General features: G+C 41.8%; 1 protein-coding gene across 1 annotated transcript in view; it reads right to left on the bottom strand.

Annotated features, from left to right (window-relative positions):
- LOC136878694 (protein rhomboid) overlaps positions 1–17808 on the bottom strand; it is a 210388-nt gene that overhangs the window by 107859 nt on the left and 84721 nt on the right. Inside the window, exon 2 of the mRNA XM_067152117.2 lies at positions 16931–17181. Coding sequence (XP_067008218.2) covers positions 16931–17122 — 192 coding nt within the window. The 5' untranslated portion in view covers positions 17123–17181. The remainder of the gene's footprint in view (positions 1–16930; positions 17182–17808) is intronic.

The following is a 17808-nucleotide window of genomic DNA, read 5'->3' as shown; positions in this document are numbered from 1 at the left end:
TGATATATCAGTTGGGTCGTTAACGAGATTAATGGGCCTAGAATAGAAACAGACGTCTTGTTGACAGCCGAGTGTCAATGGAGCCGTGTCACAGAACACACCTGTGGAATAACAACATACCAGCCTCGCTTTATTTGTTCAGGAAGAAAGACGTCATCAGAGAAGTGTTTACGTTGAGTGAAACATTGTACATTGTGCGATCACATATTGCCGAAACTGCTGAAAGGAACAAGATGAGAAAACTTGGCTCTATAACTGGATAGTCAGCGTCTTAAACTTCCGTACTCGGGCTCGATTCCCGCCCAACTCGAGGGATTTTAATCATTAAGTAGTTAATTCTCTTGGCTAGGACTGGATATTTGTGATGCCCTTAACCTTGTGTCAACCATTCTCCACCACATTACATCGCAGTTTCCCCATTCATGACAGAACGAACTGGATGGAGGTCTTAGATGTAATCCCCTTGTGCGGGGGGCGGGGGGCGTAAGACATGTGGTTTTAAGAGGCGAATTAAATGATCCCCAAAGGCTCAATTTCGGAGCTTGGGTTGGCGACCACGATGCCCTGAGCTGAGCCCTGGCATTGCTTCGACTTACTTGTGCTCGGCTCCTCAAATTCATCTATCCTATCCGACCTCTCTTGGTCATCTCTTGTCCATCTCCGACCCCCGCGCTATTAGGTTTGAGAATTCTAGGGAGTCCTTCATTTTCACACCCTTCGTGGCCCTTGCCTTCCACTTTTTCCCCTCTGATTAGTTTCAATAGTTGGATGACTGGCTAGTTCTACTTCCTCTTAAATCAATAATCACCACCACTCTTAGATGTGAAGCTTTCACAGTCTGTTAAATCTATATATTAGAAGAGTTTATTAAAACAGCTTTGTGTATATGGACCTTGTAACTTACATGCTGCTAAGAGGAAAAAGTCTACGTACAAACAGACCTCATCATGGCATATGCCTTAGAATTTATCTGGGAACACCTATCGAAGGATAACCTAGCTACACTAGAAAGAGTGAAGGCCATGTATCGTAGAAAAAGTGTTCTTCCAGGCAAGAAACGCTCCTTCAACACTAACCTATGAGCTCACAAGACAAGCGTTCTATAGAGAAGAAATGCGAATAAAAATACCATTTCTTTCAATGACACAACACCAAGTTTTACATCAAGAACTGGAGGATAAAGAAAGCAAATACATGGGTAGATTTTTACCAAACAGGTGTCATGATGACGTCAGAATGGGTTAATTCTGACTGTGAACTGCGGCATACCATAACGCGCTCTTATACAATGTCCATAAAATCATTGAAAAGGGCAGGCAAAACAATATAACTAGGACAGGAATATAAAGATGAGTTATCTGACCTATTTATAATGAGTTACAATTTGGTTCTTTTTCCGAGTTGAACAGAGTTGTTGTTTTATCCACCTTAAACCGAGTGAGTGGCTTCAGTCAGGTAGCTGTCAGCTTATATTCGGAAGGTTCTGGGTTCGAACCCCACTGTTGGCAGCCTTGAAGATGATTTTCCGTGGCTTCCCATTTTCACACAAGGCTGTGCCTTAATTAAGGCTACGGTCACTTCCTCTCCACTCACTCCTAGCCCTTTCCTAGTACAACGTCGCCATGATATACCTATCTGTATCCGTGCTACGTACAGCAAATTAAAAAATGGTCAAAATTATTTTCCATTGTCTGTTAAAGAACGCAGAAAAACTATTCTTCCTATTCATCATGAGTTTACGTTTAGACGATGGATCTAGTGGTTTTGAATGAGTCTTGATTACTGGAGCTGCAACAGGCAGCGCAGCTGGTCAAATGAGTCGAGGTGTCGTCCACTGACCACGTGGGATGTAGGGCACATGACTGGGTAGCAGTCGTCCAGGCCGCCCAAGGCACTAATGCACTCTTCGCCTTCGATTTTCTTATTTGCTGAGGAATAATTGTACTCTGGTCAAGTCATATTTGAAGTTTTCTCTACAAATTCATGGAAATCAAAGCCTTCTGTAGGGGGTGGTTTAGGAAACGAAGAGGTTTAAAATGAAACACGTTAAAATGGAATAACTTTTCTAACTATCAATTAGTAAACTAATAATTGCCTACTTGTTTCTTACCAAATTTGTCAAATACTGTTTTTGTACTGTACGATGAAATTCAAAAAAATTATTTTAAACAGTTTTCATGAAAACAACATCCGTGGAATACTTGTTTTTAACAGTGAAATGGTTCGCTTCTGTGGTCTAGTGGTTAGTGTGATTAGCTGTCACACCCGGAGGGACGGGTTCGAGTCCCGGTTCTGCCAAGAAATTTGTAAAGTGGTACGAGGACTGGAACGGGGTCCACTCAGCCTCGGGAGGTCAACTGAGTAGAGCGTGTTCGATTCCCACCTCAGCCATCCTCGAAGTGGTTTTACGTAGTTTCCCACTTCTTCTACAGGAAAATGCCAGAATGGTACATAATCTAAGGCCTCTGTCGCTTCCTTCCCTCTTCTTTGTCTATCCCTTCCAAACTTCCCATGCCCCCACAAGGCCCCTGTTCAGGATAGCAGATGAGGCCGCCTGGGTGAGGTACTGCTCCTCCCATACAGTTGTATGTCCGACCAAATATCGCACGATACAGGCCACTGCCCTTGAGGCGATAGAGATGGGATCCCTCACTGAGTCCACGAGAAAATCCAACCCTGAAGGGTAAACTCCCGGTCTAGGAAGCCAAGAATAACGGCCGAGAGGATTCGTCGTGCTGACCACACGACACCTCGTAATCTACAGGCCTTCGGGCTGAACAGCGGTCGCTTGGTAGGCCAAGGCCCTTCGAGGGCTGTAGTGCCATGGGATTTGTTTTTTGGAAGGGTAAACTGATTCAATTTTAAAAAACAATGAAATGACACAGACATGCTAATATAATATTTTTTATTCCGACGTTACATTTTACAGAAACTCGAGCTTATCCCAAGTATCCACTACCAAGAAAATGTCCTCAGTGTTTACTCTTATTATTCTTCCAGCAATTTGTATGGATTAAACCCAGTTTTACGTTCGGATGGGCTTCCTGACGCTAATCCTACGTGTAGGAATGTATTTACTACCGCTTACTTTTGTAATCGGTAGTGTGAAGTGTTGTGTGAATATGAAGAGGAATGTAATGAGACTCTCAAAAACGTCCTTTTCCTAATTCAGAGGAATTAACCAGACTGGGAATCGAACAGGGGATCCCCTGAACTGAAGGCCTCAACGCTGACCATTCTTTTTTTTTTTTTTTTGCTATTTGCTTTACGTCGCACCGACACAGATATGTCTTATGGCGACGATGGGATAGGAAAGGCCTTGGAAGTGGAAGGAAGCGGCCGTGGCCTTAATTAAGGTACAGCCCCGGCATTTGCCTGGTGTGAAAATGGGAAACCACGGAAAACCATCTTCAGGGCTTTCGACAGTGAGGCTCGAACCCACTATCTCCCGATTACTGGATACTGGCCGCACTTAAGCGGCTGCAGCTATCGAGCTCGGTCGCTGACCATTCAGCCAATGTATAACTATTACTTCTATTATTACTGTATCTTCTTCTTCTTCTGCCGTTTCTACCACACCTGTAGGGTTGCGGGTGTGAACTCTGTCGTACTTGTTAATTTGGCACTGTTTTACGGACGGATGCCCTTCCCGACAGCAATCCTATGTGCGGGAGATGAAATCACTATTGCGTGTTTCTATTGGGGTTGGTAGTATGGCGTGTTATCTCAACATGAAGAGGAGAGTGTTGGGACTAGCACAAACACCCAGTCCCCAAGCCAGGAGAATTAATCAGACGCAATTGAAATCCCCGACCCGGCCGGAAATCGAACCAGCGACCCTCTGAACTGAAAGCTTCAGCCCTGACCACTCACCTCAGGAGTCGGACTTCTATTATTATTCTAGGAGGCAATTATATGCAATTATTTCGTATGGCTATATCTAGCTTGATGCTGCCCTTATAAGGTAGAGTACACGCCTTACGGGTATTGATAATGCTAACCTGCGCCGCTTTTGATCAAATAGGTCTTCTGAAGAAACTATTTTTTATGAACGTTTAAAGTCTATTTTAACATTCTGACTCTTTTTTTTTTTTTTTTTTTTTTGCCAATTGCTTTACGTCGCACCGACACAGATAGGTCTTATGGCGACGATGGGACAGGAAAGGGCTAGGAGTGGGAAGGAAGCGGTCGTGGCCTTCATTAAGGTACAGCCCCGGCATTTGCCTGGTGTGAAAATGGGAAACCACGGAAAACTATTTTCAGGGCTGCCGACAGTGGGGTTCGAACCTACTATCTCCCGAAAACTGGATACTGGCCGCACTTAAGCGACTGCAGCTATCGAGCTCGGTCTGACTCCCTTTAAACTCTTGATCTGCGAGACTAAAATTTAATTAATACGTACTTCACCAGTGCTATACATAAAGACCTCTTTCTTCGCGGAACCAGATCCCTTTCTCAGATCGTCTCGCGTAATGCATCATTTTACGACTTGTTTGCGGCGCAGTTGTACATCATTTGTTATGCAATCTCAGTCACGTTCGTTGAGCTTCCAAGGCTGTGAACTATAGACAGCAGCATTTAGCTATCCTCATTTGAAGCTTTAATGGTGCTTCAATCAGGCGATAAACGGAACGCAGAACAACGGTGAAGTATGGACGAAGAACAGTAAGGGCGCATTTTCTCGCCTGACATCTCCATCTATAAAGATAAGACATTCTTTCTGGAGGGGCTTTTGCTTTCACTCAGAGTTATAGCTATTGAGATATAAGTTCCGGACGGTTGAAGAGGAGCCCTTTCACGATGTATGGTATTCAAAGTGTACAGATAGTTAAGATTTAGCCTTCTATAGTATTCGGTTTTAATTGGTATTTGAAACCTTGCATTTGTAAAAATATCTAAGAAGAAGAAGAAGAAGAATAAAAGGTTATGGAAGAATGGGGGAAAGAACTCAAGAAATGTATTTTTGGGAGCCAATCTGACTGGGCTTTCCCAAAGATAACTTCTACATACCATATCTCGCTTTTGCAAATGATCAGGCGATACTAACGGAGGATGAGGAGACTGCCGTTAAACAGCTCGAGATACTTAAAGAAAGTGCAAGAAAGGTGGGACTATAGATATCGTTCGAGAAAGCTAAATTCTTATGTTCAAAGGCAGATATCAAGAGACTGAGAACAGAATTTATCGAACCGACAGGCCTTGAAAAATCTCACAACAAACGCATCTCCAAAAACTTTTAAAAGCATTAGGGTTAGTTCGAAACATCTACAGCAAATAATCCATGTCAAAACATCGAAACATTCGGCATTACAACACAGTCATAAAACCAACAGTCCTTTGCGCAAGTGAAACGCTGGCACTCAGCAGAAAACGAGAACGTGAACAAAATGAAAAGGAAGAGAGGAAGATCATTAGGAAAATCTTAGGAGCCAAGTTCAACAAAGAAGGTAACAGGTTAGAATCTAAACAACAGAAAAGTTCTCAAACATCGAAATTGCCATTAGGAAAGACGAATGAGATTATCGGCCACCTCACTAGATTACCAGAAAATCGATTGACAAAAAGGATAACAGATTATGTAATCTGACATACGAACTCAACACCCTGGTTTAACGAACTTCAAAAGGACCTCAAAAACGCAAACATAAGTTCAAGAGACATTCTGGAAAGAGCCATCTTTGGACACAAAGGAAACTATTAGGAAACTACATCAGAGCAACCACAACAAAAACAGTACAGAACAAAGTGGTCGGAAGAACGTAAACAAGCCTTTTGGGAAAGAATGAAAGCCTATTGGAACAAGAAGAACTCACACAAGAACTGATTGAGTTATTTGCTTAACGTCCTCCAATATAGGGAGAATTCGCTGCTGCTGCTACTACTACTACTACTACTACTACTACTACTACTACTACTACTACTACTACTACTACTACTACTACTACTACTGCAACGGGTGTGTACAGAGTGGTTCACAGAAGGCCGTAGAACACGACGAGATGGTCTAGTTGCACCACCCAGACCACCCCTCGAGAAGATCGACACCTCATCCGAATGGCATTGCAGTAGTAGTAGTAGTAGTAGTAGTAGTACACTCATGTTCATAAAAACGATAACACCTTGAAGGACTAGAGAAAGGAAGTTCATATTCACAGGACATGTGCATTAGTGTGTTCTAAAGAAATGATTAGCATTTGAACCATGTTAGCCCTCAGGTTCAAGGTCCACATCGATATCTCGGCGCACAACCACCGAATGGTAAAATGTGCCTGCGGCTCTCGTTGTCGCTGTAAACCGAAGGTAATTGATGAGTGTGACTTGAGCAGACGTGCAGGATGCCTCGCAGACGTATGCAAAAACCGTACCGTCAAATGAGTGAGTTTGAAGGAGGGCGCATTATTGGCATGAGAGAACGTGATGCATCCATCCGGGAAATTGCTCCTCGTGTGTGGGAAGTGCAACGGGTGTGTACAGAATGGTTCACAGAAGGCCGTAGAACACGACGAGATGGTCTAGTTGCACCACCCAGACCACCCCTCGAGAAGATCGACACCTCATCCGAATGGCATTGCAGGACGCAGGACGCTCCTCGATTCTGGCGCAAGAATGGAACAGTGTAACACATCGTACACTATCAGGAGGGGCAATCCGTTTCCCTTTATAACGGTCTGGGTTACCGGCGCGTCGTCCACTTCTCCGCCTACCTTTGACTAATGTGCATAAACATACTAGACTGCATTGGTGTGTGGAACGACGTCACTGGGGACAGGAATGGCAGCAGATAGTGTTTTCGGACGAATCCAGGTTCTATTTGTTTAAAAATGACGGCCGCATTTCGGTTCGCCGCAGACAGGGAGAGAGGCATGACAATGACTGCATTCACACAAGACATACAGCGCCAACTCAAGGCCTTACGGTGTGGGGTGCTATTGGATACAACCACAAATCACAGTTGGTGCGTGTCCATGGCACTGTGACCAGTTTAATCTACGTGAATGACATCCTGCGACCCGTAGCCATACCCTTTCTGCACGACACCCCAGACGCCATATTTCAGCAGGACAATGCGCGACCACATGTTGCTGCCTTCTTGTTGTAATAGGATGTCGGACTGTTGCCCTGACACGCCCGAACATCGGACTTGTCGCCAATCGAAAATCTGTGGGATATGGTGAAACGTGCGTCGCTGTGACCCAATGTCAACCACCAAAGATGAACTGTGGAGCCAGGTGAATGCAGCATGGATGGCTATACCCCGGGACGCCATTCGCCAGTGCCCATGGAGGACCCAGTGCCTACTAGACAGCAGGACACAAGCTGAACCTAAGTGACTGAAGTGCTATCGTTTCTGCAGAACATACTAATGAACATATCTTGTGAATATGAACTTCCTATCTCTAGTCTTTCAAGGTATTCTGTTTTTATGAACAAGAGTGTAATAATAATATACATTTGAGTCACTTCAAGTACCACCTTCTTAATGGCAGTCATGGTTGAAATGTTGTGATTTTCGACCAAGAAATGAAAGTTTCAATTTTAACCTTAAAAATCCCCAAGTTCCTCTTCCAAATTCCGTTATCAAATTTCGGATTCAAAGGGTAGCGGTTCGACGTATATAGAGCAAACCCACGTCCGTTTCTCTCACGCTGTCGGACAAAACTAACTTCAAAGTTCTTTCGGACTACCATTTTAATTAACCCGCTGGAATGTATTTACCTTTCAGTACTCCTAGACATCTCAGGGACTAATTTACAGTGCAGGGCAGTTTTAAAACATTTTTCAGCTCTTTGCCCATGCATAGAATGCTCCTTGGGACGGAGTTCTTATCGAACTGACCTAAAAGTTTCACAGAATGTTTGAATATGTGAAAAAATTAAAAGTAGTTCTACAATTTATTATCAGCTGAATATTAACTTCATATTTTGACTCCTGAAATAGCACCAAAGTAGATTTTTTCCTATTGAATTAATGATGAGGTAGGTAAGGTAAGGGTTATTCTGCCCGAAGGCAGGTCCGAACCTCCGCAGAGGTGTTCCTGAGCCGGAGTTTACGTGCGGTAGGGTGGCCAGTTCCTTTCCGCTCCTCCATTCCCTTACCCCCCACCAACAGCGCGTGGCAACCCATCCAACTCCTGCCCACGCCCAATGTTGCTTAACTTCGGAGATCTCACGGGATCCGGTGTTTCAACACGGCTACGGCCGTTGGCAATTAATGATGAAAAATGAAAAAAACAAATTATCTCGATTAATTTGTATATGAGTACAAAACCCGGAGTTTTTCTTAAACACGTGAGTACTTTTGACAAGATTATTAAATTATAGAGCAAAAGAATGAAAACTGTGCCGCAGGAGCATTTTCCATGCAAGATGTAATTACAGCCCAGCGCGAAAATACAAAATAATATCCGCACCCGCATCCGCGAAAGTTGTAAATATTTAACTACAGTGTATTACACCCAAGCTATTGAAACTGATAGATCTGTTAACACAATACAATAGGCCTGACACCTGGCACCAGAACCCCTACAATCACAGGTTTATGAGAGATAGCCGCATCCGTGCAGGGCTCTACATATAAGAATATAAAAAATAAAAAATAAAAATATAACAATATAAATATAAAACATAAGAATTTAAAATAAAAGTTTTCAGCTCTGTTCTATTCTATCCTGGCGTCTTTTGTTGCATTTATTTGATTATATTTGTTTCTTCTACCACATTCGCCCCAGATTCGTCTGATTTCCACTATGTTACTTCTTACGCACGCACGGTGTGATGAACATCTTAATTGGAGCTTAATGTTGTCGTCAGCTCCCGCTGGGAGTGCTGTGCCAGCATACAGTGAGCCACCTGGTGACGAATGACCGTACCACTACAGCTCCAACGGCAAAGCATTCTTAAATTCAAACCCTCATTATTGTAGAAGACTTCCTCGAGAACAGTCGAAATTTTCTTCTGAAGATGCGGGGCAAAGTTCTCTGCGAATCTTTAAAGAGTTTCACTTTTTCCTGGCATGACAGAAACCCAAAAGCCCATATCATGTCTAGAAGTTATTTGTCAATAACTTTGCAAACAAGCAATTAATCAACTTCTTTTTTGCATGGGTCTATATGTTATTAATGTGTGCTTGTTTCTTAAATATGGTTTTTGTAATTGGTAAATTGTAAAAGTTCAAAATTTCAGTCATGACTCCCCTTAAAAGAATTCCAGAGAGTTGTATTGGTGTTTCTGTACGTAGCAGTAAATCTAACATTGGTCTACTGCCCGTAAGTTCTAATAAATGCCAAACGACTGTGCTAGGTTTCGACCTGCGACCTTCAACATATGACGCAAGTCCTTAACCATCTACTGTACACTACTCATCTGTTCCAACGAAGGTCTTGGAGAGCAAATGTTCTAAGGAATATTAGTTTATTCTTGTACCAACTGCCTTTTTATCACAACACGTGATACAAAGTTAATTTCTCCCGAGGGAAACAGAGAATGTGTCGTGTATAAAATACAACATACAGGGCAAATTGTTGGTAAGAGGGCGGATGTTCACCGCCCACACGCTTATAACTTGTAATTTCCCAATTACCCGGACGTTAACATTTAGAGTGATATACAGCATTTCGTTTGTAGCCACTGGCCGGCACAAGGAACAAAGTTCGTAGCTGATGAAGACTGACGTTCTCCGTAGAGGAAACTGCCGGTTTTCCTCGTTTCCCTTCTCACTGCCAAGGCCAAAGACCACTTTACTAAGTTGAGTTGCCTTTGCTCCTCAGACACATTTCCACTTACAATTGTTGCACCTAGTGAAACCGCTATTTCAGCTTAGATCGTGGATGGCAAGGTTTTGTCATTGAAGGTTCAAAAATGTGCGAGATTTTGTCTGTAGTAATCTCAATCTACAGAGTGACCGAAAAGTGCATTAACATTTGACGAGGCAATAATTTACGGAATATTGAAGATGGAGAGGTAATAAGTGAGACACATGACTGGCATGACATGGGGTTTTCTTGACGTCAAAATAAAGTAAATAACGCTTCACTAACAGAGCCTTTTCTGGTAACGTCGCCATGCCGCGAAGGGTGCAGGCGCATCTAACACCCTCTTTTTTCTTTCCGTGGGGGGGGGGTTCCCCATGCCTGCTTCCCCCGTGTGGCAATCGACTCATTCTACATTGCCTCCGACATGCTATTATTTCTAAGAGGAAAGAGATTACAAGGATTACAAACTGAAAAAGGTTACAAAACCATAGTCGCCTAAAAATCAAGTTGATAGGGCACGCGAGAGGGTATCACACTCGCTGTTCCCTGATTTCGGCTAAGTTCTTTTGACTTGTTTAAAATTTACATTTGAACTTGAGATTTACTTCAGAAGATTAAAGTTACATAGTGAAAGATCGGAAACCTTCCCCTCGAGCTAGCATTCAAAGCCTATCACTTAATAAAACTCGGACTGCCATTACCTTGAGCTGATGGACGACTCGCGATGAGCGAAGCCCCCCCGCCTCCGTCGTTAACACACATTCTGTCGACTGTGACGCCCACTCTCACAACAGCTCCTTTTATAGCGTACACGGCTCTCATGCGGCATCACTGACGTGTTGCTGTCCAGCGCCATCTGTTGGCCTGTTTACGCACTCGTAGTTGGTGTCAGTAAATCTCCATGTCATATCAATCATGTGTGTCAGTTATTACCTCTCGACCTCCATTATTCCGTGAAGAATTGCTTCGTCATATGTTAACTGACTTTTGAGTCATCCTGTATACTGCATAAACGAGAATAAGTCAGAAAATGTTTAAAATAGGTCAAGTCCACGGTGTGAGTCCCAGAAGGGATTTCGATCTTTGGTCAAAGTAGTGCAAGTCAGAGCTAAACTATATGTACAATATTTCATTTGGTCTAACAGTACATGCAATCATGTTAATATATATCTGGGCGGAAGAGTACAAGTCATTTTCTGTCTTTTACTCTTTTTCCCTGGCAGTCTAGCCAAATACCACTCACTGATCACGAAATCCCCACATCTAGAAGACTTAGAAACATGAATGAGGAACACAGGTTCATCTTTTGCCCTAAAAGTTCACGAAGAAAGGATTTTTTTTTTAATTCAGCTTCTGTCCTAGATTTAGGCGAAAATCGAATTTGGCCTACAAGGACGAGACAAAGCTCATTTTAATTCTTACGACCCAAGGAACAAGTCTCAGTACGTCTCTCTGAGACACCGAACTACTTTTTAAGGCCCTAAATCCAACCGTTTTCGAGATACTGGAACTGCCACCGCTCTACAATCAAAGCGCCTGAGAGCAAACGTTGACAGACTCACGAACGAGCCGATCGGAAGAATTACAACTACCATGTAGGTGGATTGCGTAAGACATGCAGAAAGATTGCAGGAAAAAAAATATGAATCTGTGGGAGAATTTTCAGGGTGCTCACTGTCAGTTGTCTCATTTACAGCAATACAATCAGACGTGCTTCTGCGTTCTATCATACATTCATACTGCTCACAGAAGTAACTTTTATTCGTAATACACACCTTATATTTTCTTCTTCCTCTTCTTTTCTTTTATTCTTAATACTTTCCACCTTTCAAGACTTATTTTTGTCACAACGCTATAGTAGATTTACCAGGTTTCTTTTCTGTTCACTTACAGCTCCTGTATACTGTAGTTTTTTCGTCATAAATGCCTTTCCGGAGACCACAATAAATAAATAAATAAATTAATTAAATAAATACATAAATAAATAAATAAATAAATAAATAAATAAATAAATATTATTATATTATAACCATTATTTGTATTATTATTATTATTATTATTATTATTATTATTATTATTATTATTATTATTATTATTATTATTATTATTATTACGTAGTGGTTTTACACCCCTGTTATCATTACTTAATCAGCGGGGTCATTTTTAAATTCGACGTGTAAAATAATATTTTGACTTGTAGCTTTTAGTACAATTAAGAGTTAAATTCTTGCTGGCTGAATGGCTTTTAATGTTAATGTTGGCTAGCGAACGAGAAACGGAAGCAGATATAAACAGGATAAGGACTGACGTTGCTCATAAACAGGAACTGTCTAAAAGCATGATGGGAGAAATCCAAGCCCAGTAATGCATCCATTCAGTCTTGAAGTAGAAATTTCTGTTTATAAATTATGCTAAGAATAATCATATATTGAAATCATTTAGAATCTTTCCTATTTCATATGTATACTGTTATAATAAGAGGCGTGATGGTTTCACCTCAAGCAGCATAGAGAAATACCTCGAAATATGTCCGTCCAAAACTTTTCTCTGGAGTATGCTTGTATATGGAAGCGAGACCTGGGCACTCGGGGAAGCTCAGAGGAAAAGGATTGCGGCCTTTGATATGTGGTGTTATTGGACGATGTTCAGAGTTTCCTAGCTGTGAAAATTGACGTAAAAAGGGGATCTGTAGAGGTATGAATTGGCGAAGCCGTGGAAGCCAATTTGCAAGAGAAGGGGTGTGTGGAATAGGCATCTTCTAAGGCACGAAGACAATTCTTGTAGGAACTGTCGAGGAAAGGAATGCCAGAGGTAGACCGAAGTTGCAAGACATCGAAACGTTGTGAGGGATACCAGGTGTCACTCCTGTAATACACTGAAGAGGGCTACGATTGGGAAGCTAGGGTCCGTGGCCTTAAGTTAGGTACAGCATTTTCCTGGTGTAAAAGTGGGAAACACGGAAAACCATGTTCACGGTTGCCGACAGTGGAGTTCGAATCTACTATCTACCGGATGCAAGCTCACAGTTGCGCGGCCCTAACCACACGGTCAACTCGACCGGTGAAAAAAAACAGGCTGACATAAATTGAACTGAACCTAGTTTCCACTTTTATGTAAGTTACCTAATCCAAGATAAAATAAATTATAAGGCACCATGGATGACCTAGAAAAAGTCGAAATATGTATCCTCCGGAAAATGCATAGGCCAAGAGTGCTCCCGAATGGAACCTACCGACTGAACGCGAACTCTGAACTGTACCAACAATTAGAAACAGCTAACACTAGCTTGCGACGAAGGTGGATGAAGTTTTATGGGCAACTTCTGAGTATGAACAACGGCAGGATTACGAAGATCTCCTCACTCATCAAAAGCTACAAGACTGGAAGCATGTGACTGAGTGAAGTAAAAAAGGACTTAGCTTTCGCTGGGTTTTCAGACACTGATGTCTAAGATCGCCCCAAACTTTGTCAAATGATAAACTCATGGTCTCCTCTAACCAAAGGTTGTTAAATCTCGCCAACCTCTTTCACAGGAAAGAAAGGAAAAACTAACAGCACGATTCAGGAGGTCTTGGGACAGAAAGGGAGCATCCAAAAAGAACTAGTCATAAGCGCTCCCCAGTGGCTTTAATCACTAATAAATAATTAAAATTATAATTTTATTTTTATACTAAACTCCCGGCCAATGAGGGGGAGAACATTCTCGAGAAACACGAAAAAATAAATTCATTGGAATGTCTTGCGTTTCTCTGTACACATTATACTAGTAATAATTCTTCCATTTTTGCTTTTGTGACTGGACTGCTATAGAAGTGCGACATTTAACTCTTGATATGTAGACAGTTTTAAACTTTAAAATAATAACGATCCACCGCTATCACTGATCCGTACAAAATTATTCAACTTTTCATAAAATTGAGGGACAGTTTGTAGTCCTATCTGGCACAAACTCAACAGCCGACTTCCCCTTCTCAATCTTTCCTTTTGACATAAATTTCAATGTTTATTTCAGTGTTAAAACAGTTTTTCTTTTTGTCGTAACAAGATAAAAATTGAAGATCATGCAGAGTGATTAACAAAATAATTTTTCACTTTTTACGGAGACGCTACACCGAAAACAATAGATATTCGACTGTACCGTCGCCCGGTGCAGAACATATTACTGAAAACAGGGCATGGGAGATGTAGAGACTCACTCTTCAAGTGGGGAGTGCAATCGTCACCCGCATGTGACTGCGGCGCATCACGGCAGACCATTCAACATGTTAGGGATGACTGCAGAAATAGAGCTTACGGAGGAGAGTATGAGGAATTCTTAATGGCAACCCCGAATTCCATCAAATACATCCAATGACTAGATGTTTGTTTACAATATAGTGATGAACGTAATTATGTTTCTCGAATGTATCCAAAAAGCCATACGCTATATCAAATTAGCTATATTTTTTTCCATTTTCACACCAGGAAAATGCTGGGTCTGTACCTTAATTAAGGCCACGATCGATTTTTTCTCACACTTAGCCCTTTTCTATCCCATCGTCCCCATGAAAGAATCAAATGGCGTATGGCTTTTAGTACCGCGATGTGTCCGAGGACTTCGGCTCGCCAGCTGCAGGTCTCCTGATTTGACGCCCGTAGGCGACCTTCACGTCATGATTAGGATGAAATTATGAGGACGGCACATACACCCAATCCGCGTGCCAGGGCAATTAACCATTTATGGTTAAAATTCTTGACCCTGCCGGGAATCGAACCCAGGGCCCCTGTGACCAAAGGCAACCACGCTAACCATTTAACCATGGAGACGGATATCGTCCCCATAAAACCCACCTGTATCGGTCCGACGTAAAGCAAATTGTAAAAAAAAAACGCAGAAGAAATGTATAATACAGTCCATACGTGTATTTGATTATTTCTAAATTCCAACTGTTAGTTTGCCCGAATAAGCCGGTTAAAAATTATTGGAAGTTCACTGTTCTTAGTAAAGGCGTCATTCTCTATGAAGATTGCCCTTTAGCTAAGAGATGGGTGTAAGCTAGAACAGGAATCAGCAGTCCTGAATGGAGAGACGCAATCAAACTAAGGCAATGTCGCTCCCGTAAAGATCGTCCACGGACGGAACTAGCACGGAACCTTCTGGAGACATCAGCACAAGTTCTAGGCTCTTGACCACACAGTGAACTCTTACCTAACGCTTCCTACATACTGTATTAGGAACAGTACAGCGGCTTTCCTTTCTGAAAAGCTGTATGAAGTCTTTTAGGAAGTTCAATGCATTACTGTCAAAGGGAATACAAGAAGAGTTATCACTGCAAAGCGTTTCGTAATCGATCCAACCAGACAATTTGAAATCAATTCTGAATAGCCACAAGAACTTGACTGTGAGAGAAAGAAGATTTATGAGCCTACAGAAAGGTTTGGAGAATGCTTTGCCCTAATGTATGGCAGTAGCGGAACTATTCGAAAGATGTTCCTAAATGTTTGCATGACACTTTCAATTTCTAAACAATAAAGCCAATAAATGTCCCTTCAGTGGGAGGTGGTCTTTAATCCCATGATGTATCTGAAGATCTTTCTGGTCAGTTGTTTGTCTTGCATTCTTATTTGAGGCTATTGGTATCAAAAAGAGCAATCTCCACCTTCCTACACTTTACAGTGGGAGTGACTTTTTATCTAATGCATTTCGATTCACTCTATCTGGGTGATTTTTGTCTTATATACACAACAGACAGGCTGTGAGCGAGTAATCAAAGAAAACCTACCATATAATTAATGGTTAATTATGTATTTTAAATTGTATTTCGCAGATTGTCCCTTTTGATACTAACTTTCAGATTTTCGTGGATATTGATCTTTTTGATACCAAAATGTAAGGAGATTGCTCTTTTTGCTAATAACTTACAGAATTGTGATACCTACACTATTTTTCTTTACACTAGATTGAAAGGTCAAGAATGTCACTATAATGTACTGTACATTTATTTAAGAGTTACAAAAGTGATGAATAATATTACCTAGACTGAAAAACGGAAGACCCCCAGCAAGAAACACATCAGTTTAGATTTGCAAACAATCTTATTACCAATACATTCAATATAGGGTACAATCAAATTTAAAAATTAACATTATCCTTCAGATAGTCAGTAAAAAGAAGGAAGAGAAGTCTGTGAACTAAGGTTAGCTGTTATATTTTTTGCTAGTTGCTTTACGTCGCACTGACACAGATAGCTCTTATGACGACGATGGGACAGGGAAGGGCTAGGAGTGGGAAGGAAGCGGCCGTGGCCTTAATTAAGGTACAGCCCCAGCATTTGCCTGGTGTGAAAATGGGAAACCACGGAAAACCATCTACAGGGCTGCCGACAGTGGGGTTCGAATCTACTGTCTCTCGAATACTGGATACTGGCCACACTTAAGCGACTGCGGCGGATAGCTGTTATATGACCAGTTCATATAAATATTGACTATACAAGAGTATATAAGTCCATTTCCCAATTGAATTTCTACCTGGTAAGAAAATATTTACTGACTGAATGTTATTGCCACTTTTTTGCAACAACTGATTTCCATTTCCTATGATCATGAGTCGATTCCCTCACTTTTGTGGGTGACACAGGTGTCACGTTTTGGGGTAGCATGTCCATCACAGAACACACTGAAGAAAGCTACAGTTTATTTTGGTAATATAATATGTTCCTGCACGTTCATATACATTCAAAACTCCGAAAATACCTCCAGTATTACTCTTAAAAAACCGAAAAATAGGCAAGCATAAGAGAGGCAGTCTCAATTTATAACTCAGTTGAACCAATATGGCAGCACTCACATGGCGTGAGCAGAAAGAGCTGATTGGTAGTTCTGGAGATTGCTCCTTTTGATACCAATAGCCTCATTTCATGTCCGAAAAATTGCAGTCATTTTTATGGTTTGTAAAAATTAAGTAAGCGTGGGTAAGAAAAATTCAATTCAACAGTTTAATATTTTCTTCATGTTAATTATGTTATATCACTTTTCATCCTAAATATACATTGCCGAAAGGCACTCTTCAAGGCAGAAATAAATGTAAAGAAAATAAAATACAGATTAATCTGATGTGTGGTAGATTTTGCTCTTCTAATGTGTATACATTAATGAAAACGTACAGCCTATAAGCAGTAAATATTTTGCAATCGCACTTACTTCCACGATGCTGATGGCGAGAATGAAGTAAGGCGCTTGCCAGGGGAACAGAGTCGCGGACGCCTGAGCAGGGGTCGCCTCTCTGTGAGTGGCAGGTTCAGGTACCGTGAGACGCTGCTCCTCGGGCGCCAGAGGTCTCTGATGTCGTTCCTCATCTGGAGAGATGAGCTGCACCAGGATGTCCGTCGCCATGGCAGCGGACTCACCGTGACGTCATCCCGCTGCTTCTACCGCCAGAGATGAGGTTGCGCCTGCAAACAAACACAATTAACAAGATCCATTAGACATACTCCCACAAGTGGGCCATGAACAGCCAGTAGCACATGTCGCTGTTTATAAAGGTGAAGACGTCTTAATGCGAATCTATTACACATTAAACATTCTTAGGATCCAGATCTCTATGATCTAGAATTTTTAAAATAATATACAGAGTGGTCAGAAACAACGTAAACCGGGTGTGTGAGCGTTACAGGTTTGTCCATCCTGAAGAATAATTTGAAAATAATAACCCGATATCTCGCACCCTAGTCATTTTATTAGCTGATGAGATTAGCTACCAGAAATAAAAGTATTCACGAGGAAAGGATCCTGTTCACACCTGTACCACAAGTGGTAGAAGTATTGACGATGAAACTATCCACCTCACACCTGTACCACCAGTGGGAGAAGTATTCACGACGAAATGATCCGTCTCACACCTGTACCACCAGTGGTAAAAGTATTCACGAGGAAAGGATCCAGTTCACACCTGTACCACCAGCGATAGAAGTGTTGACGAGAAAAAATCCAGTTTGGACCTGTACCACCAGTGATAGAAGTGTTGACGAGAAAAAATCCAGTTCACACCTGTACCACCAGTGGTACATGGATTCACGAGA

Source organism: Anabrus simplex, chromosome 8 (genome assembly GCF_040414725.1).
Source record: "Anabrus simplex isolate iqAnaSimp1 chromosome 8, ASM4041472v1, whole genome shotgun sequence".
In the NCBI taxonomy this organism is placed as follows: Eukaryota; Metazoa; Arthropoda; class Insecta; order Orthoptera; family Tettigoniidae; genus Anabrus; species Anabrus simplex.
Note: the sequence above shows the minus strand (reverse complement) of the source record. Positions and strands in the feature narration are given on the sequence as shown.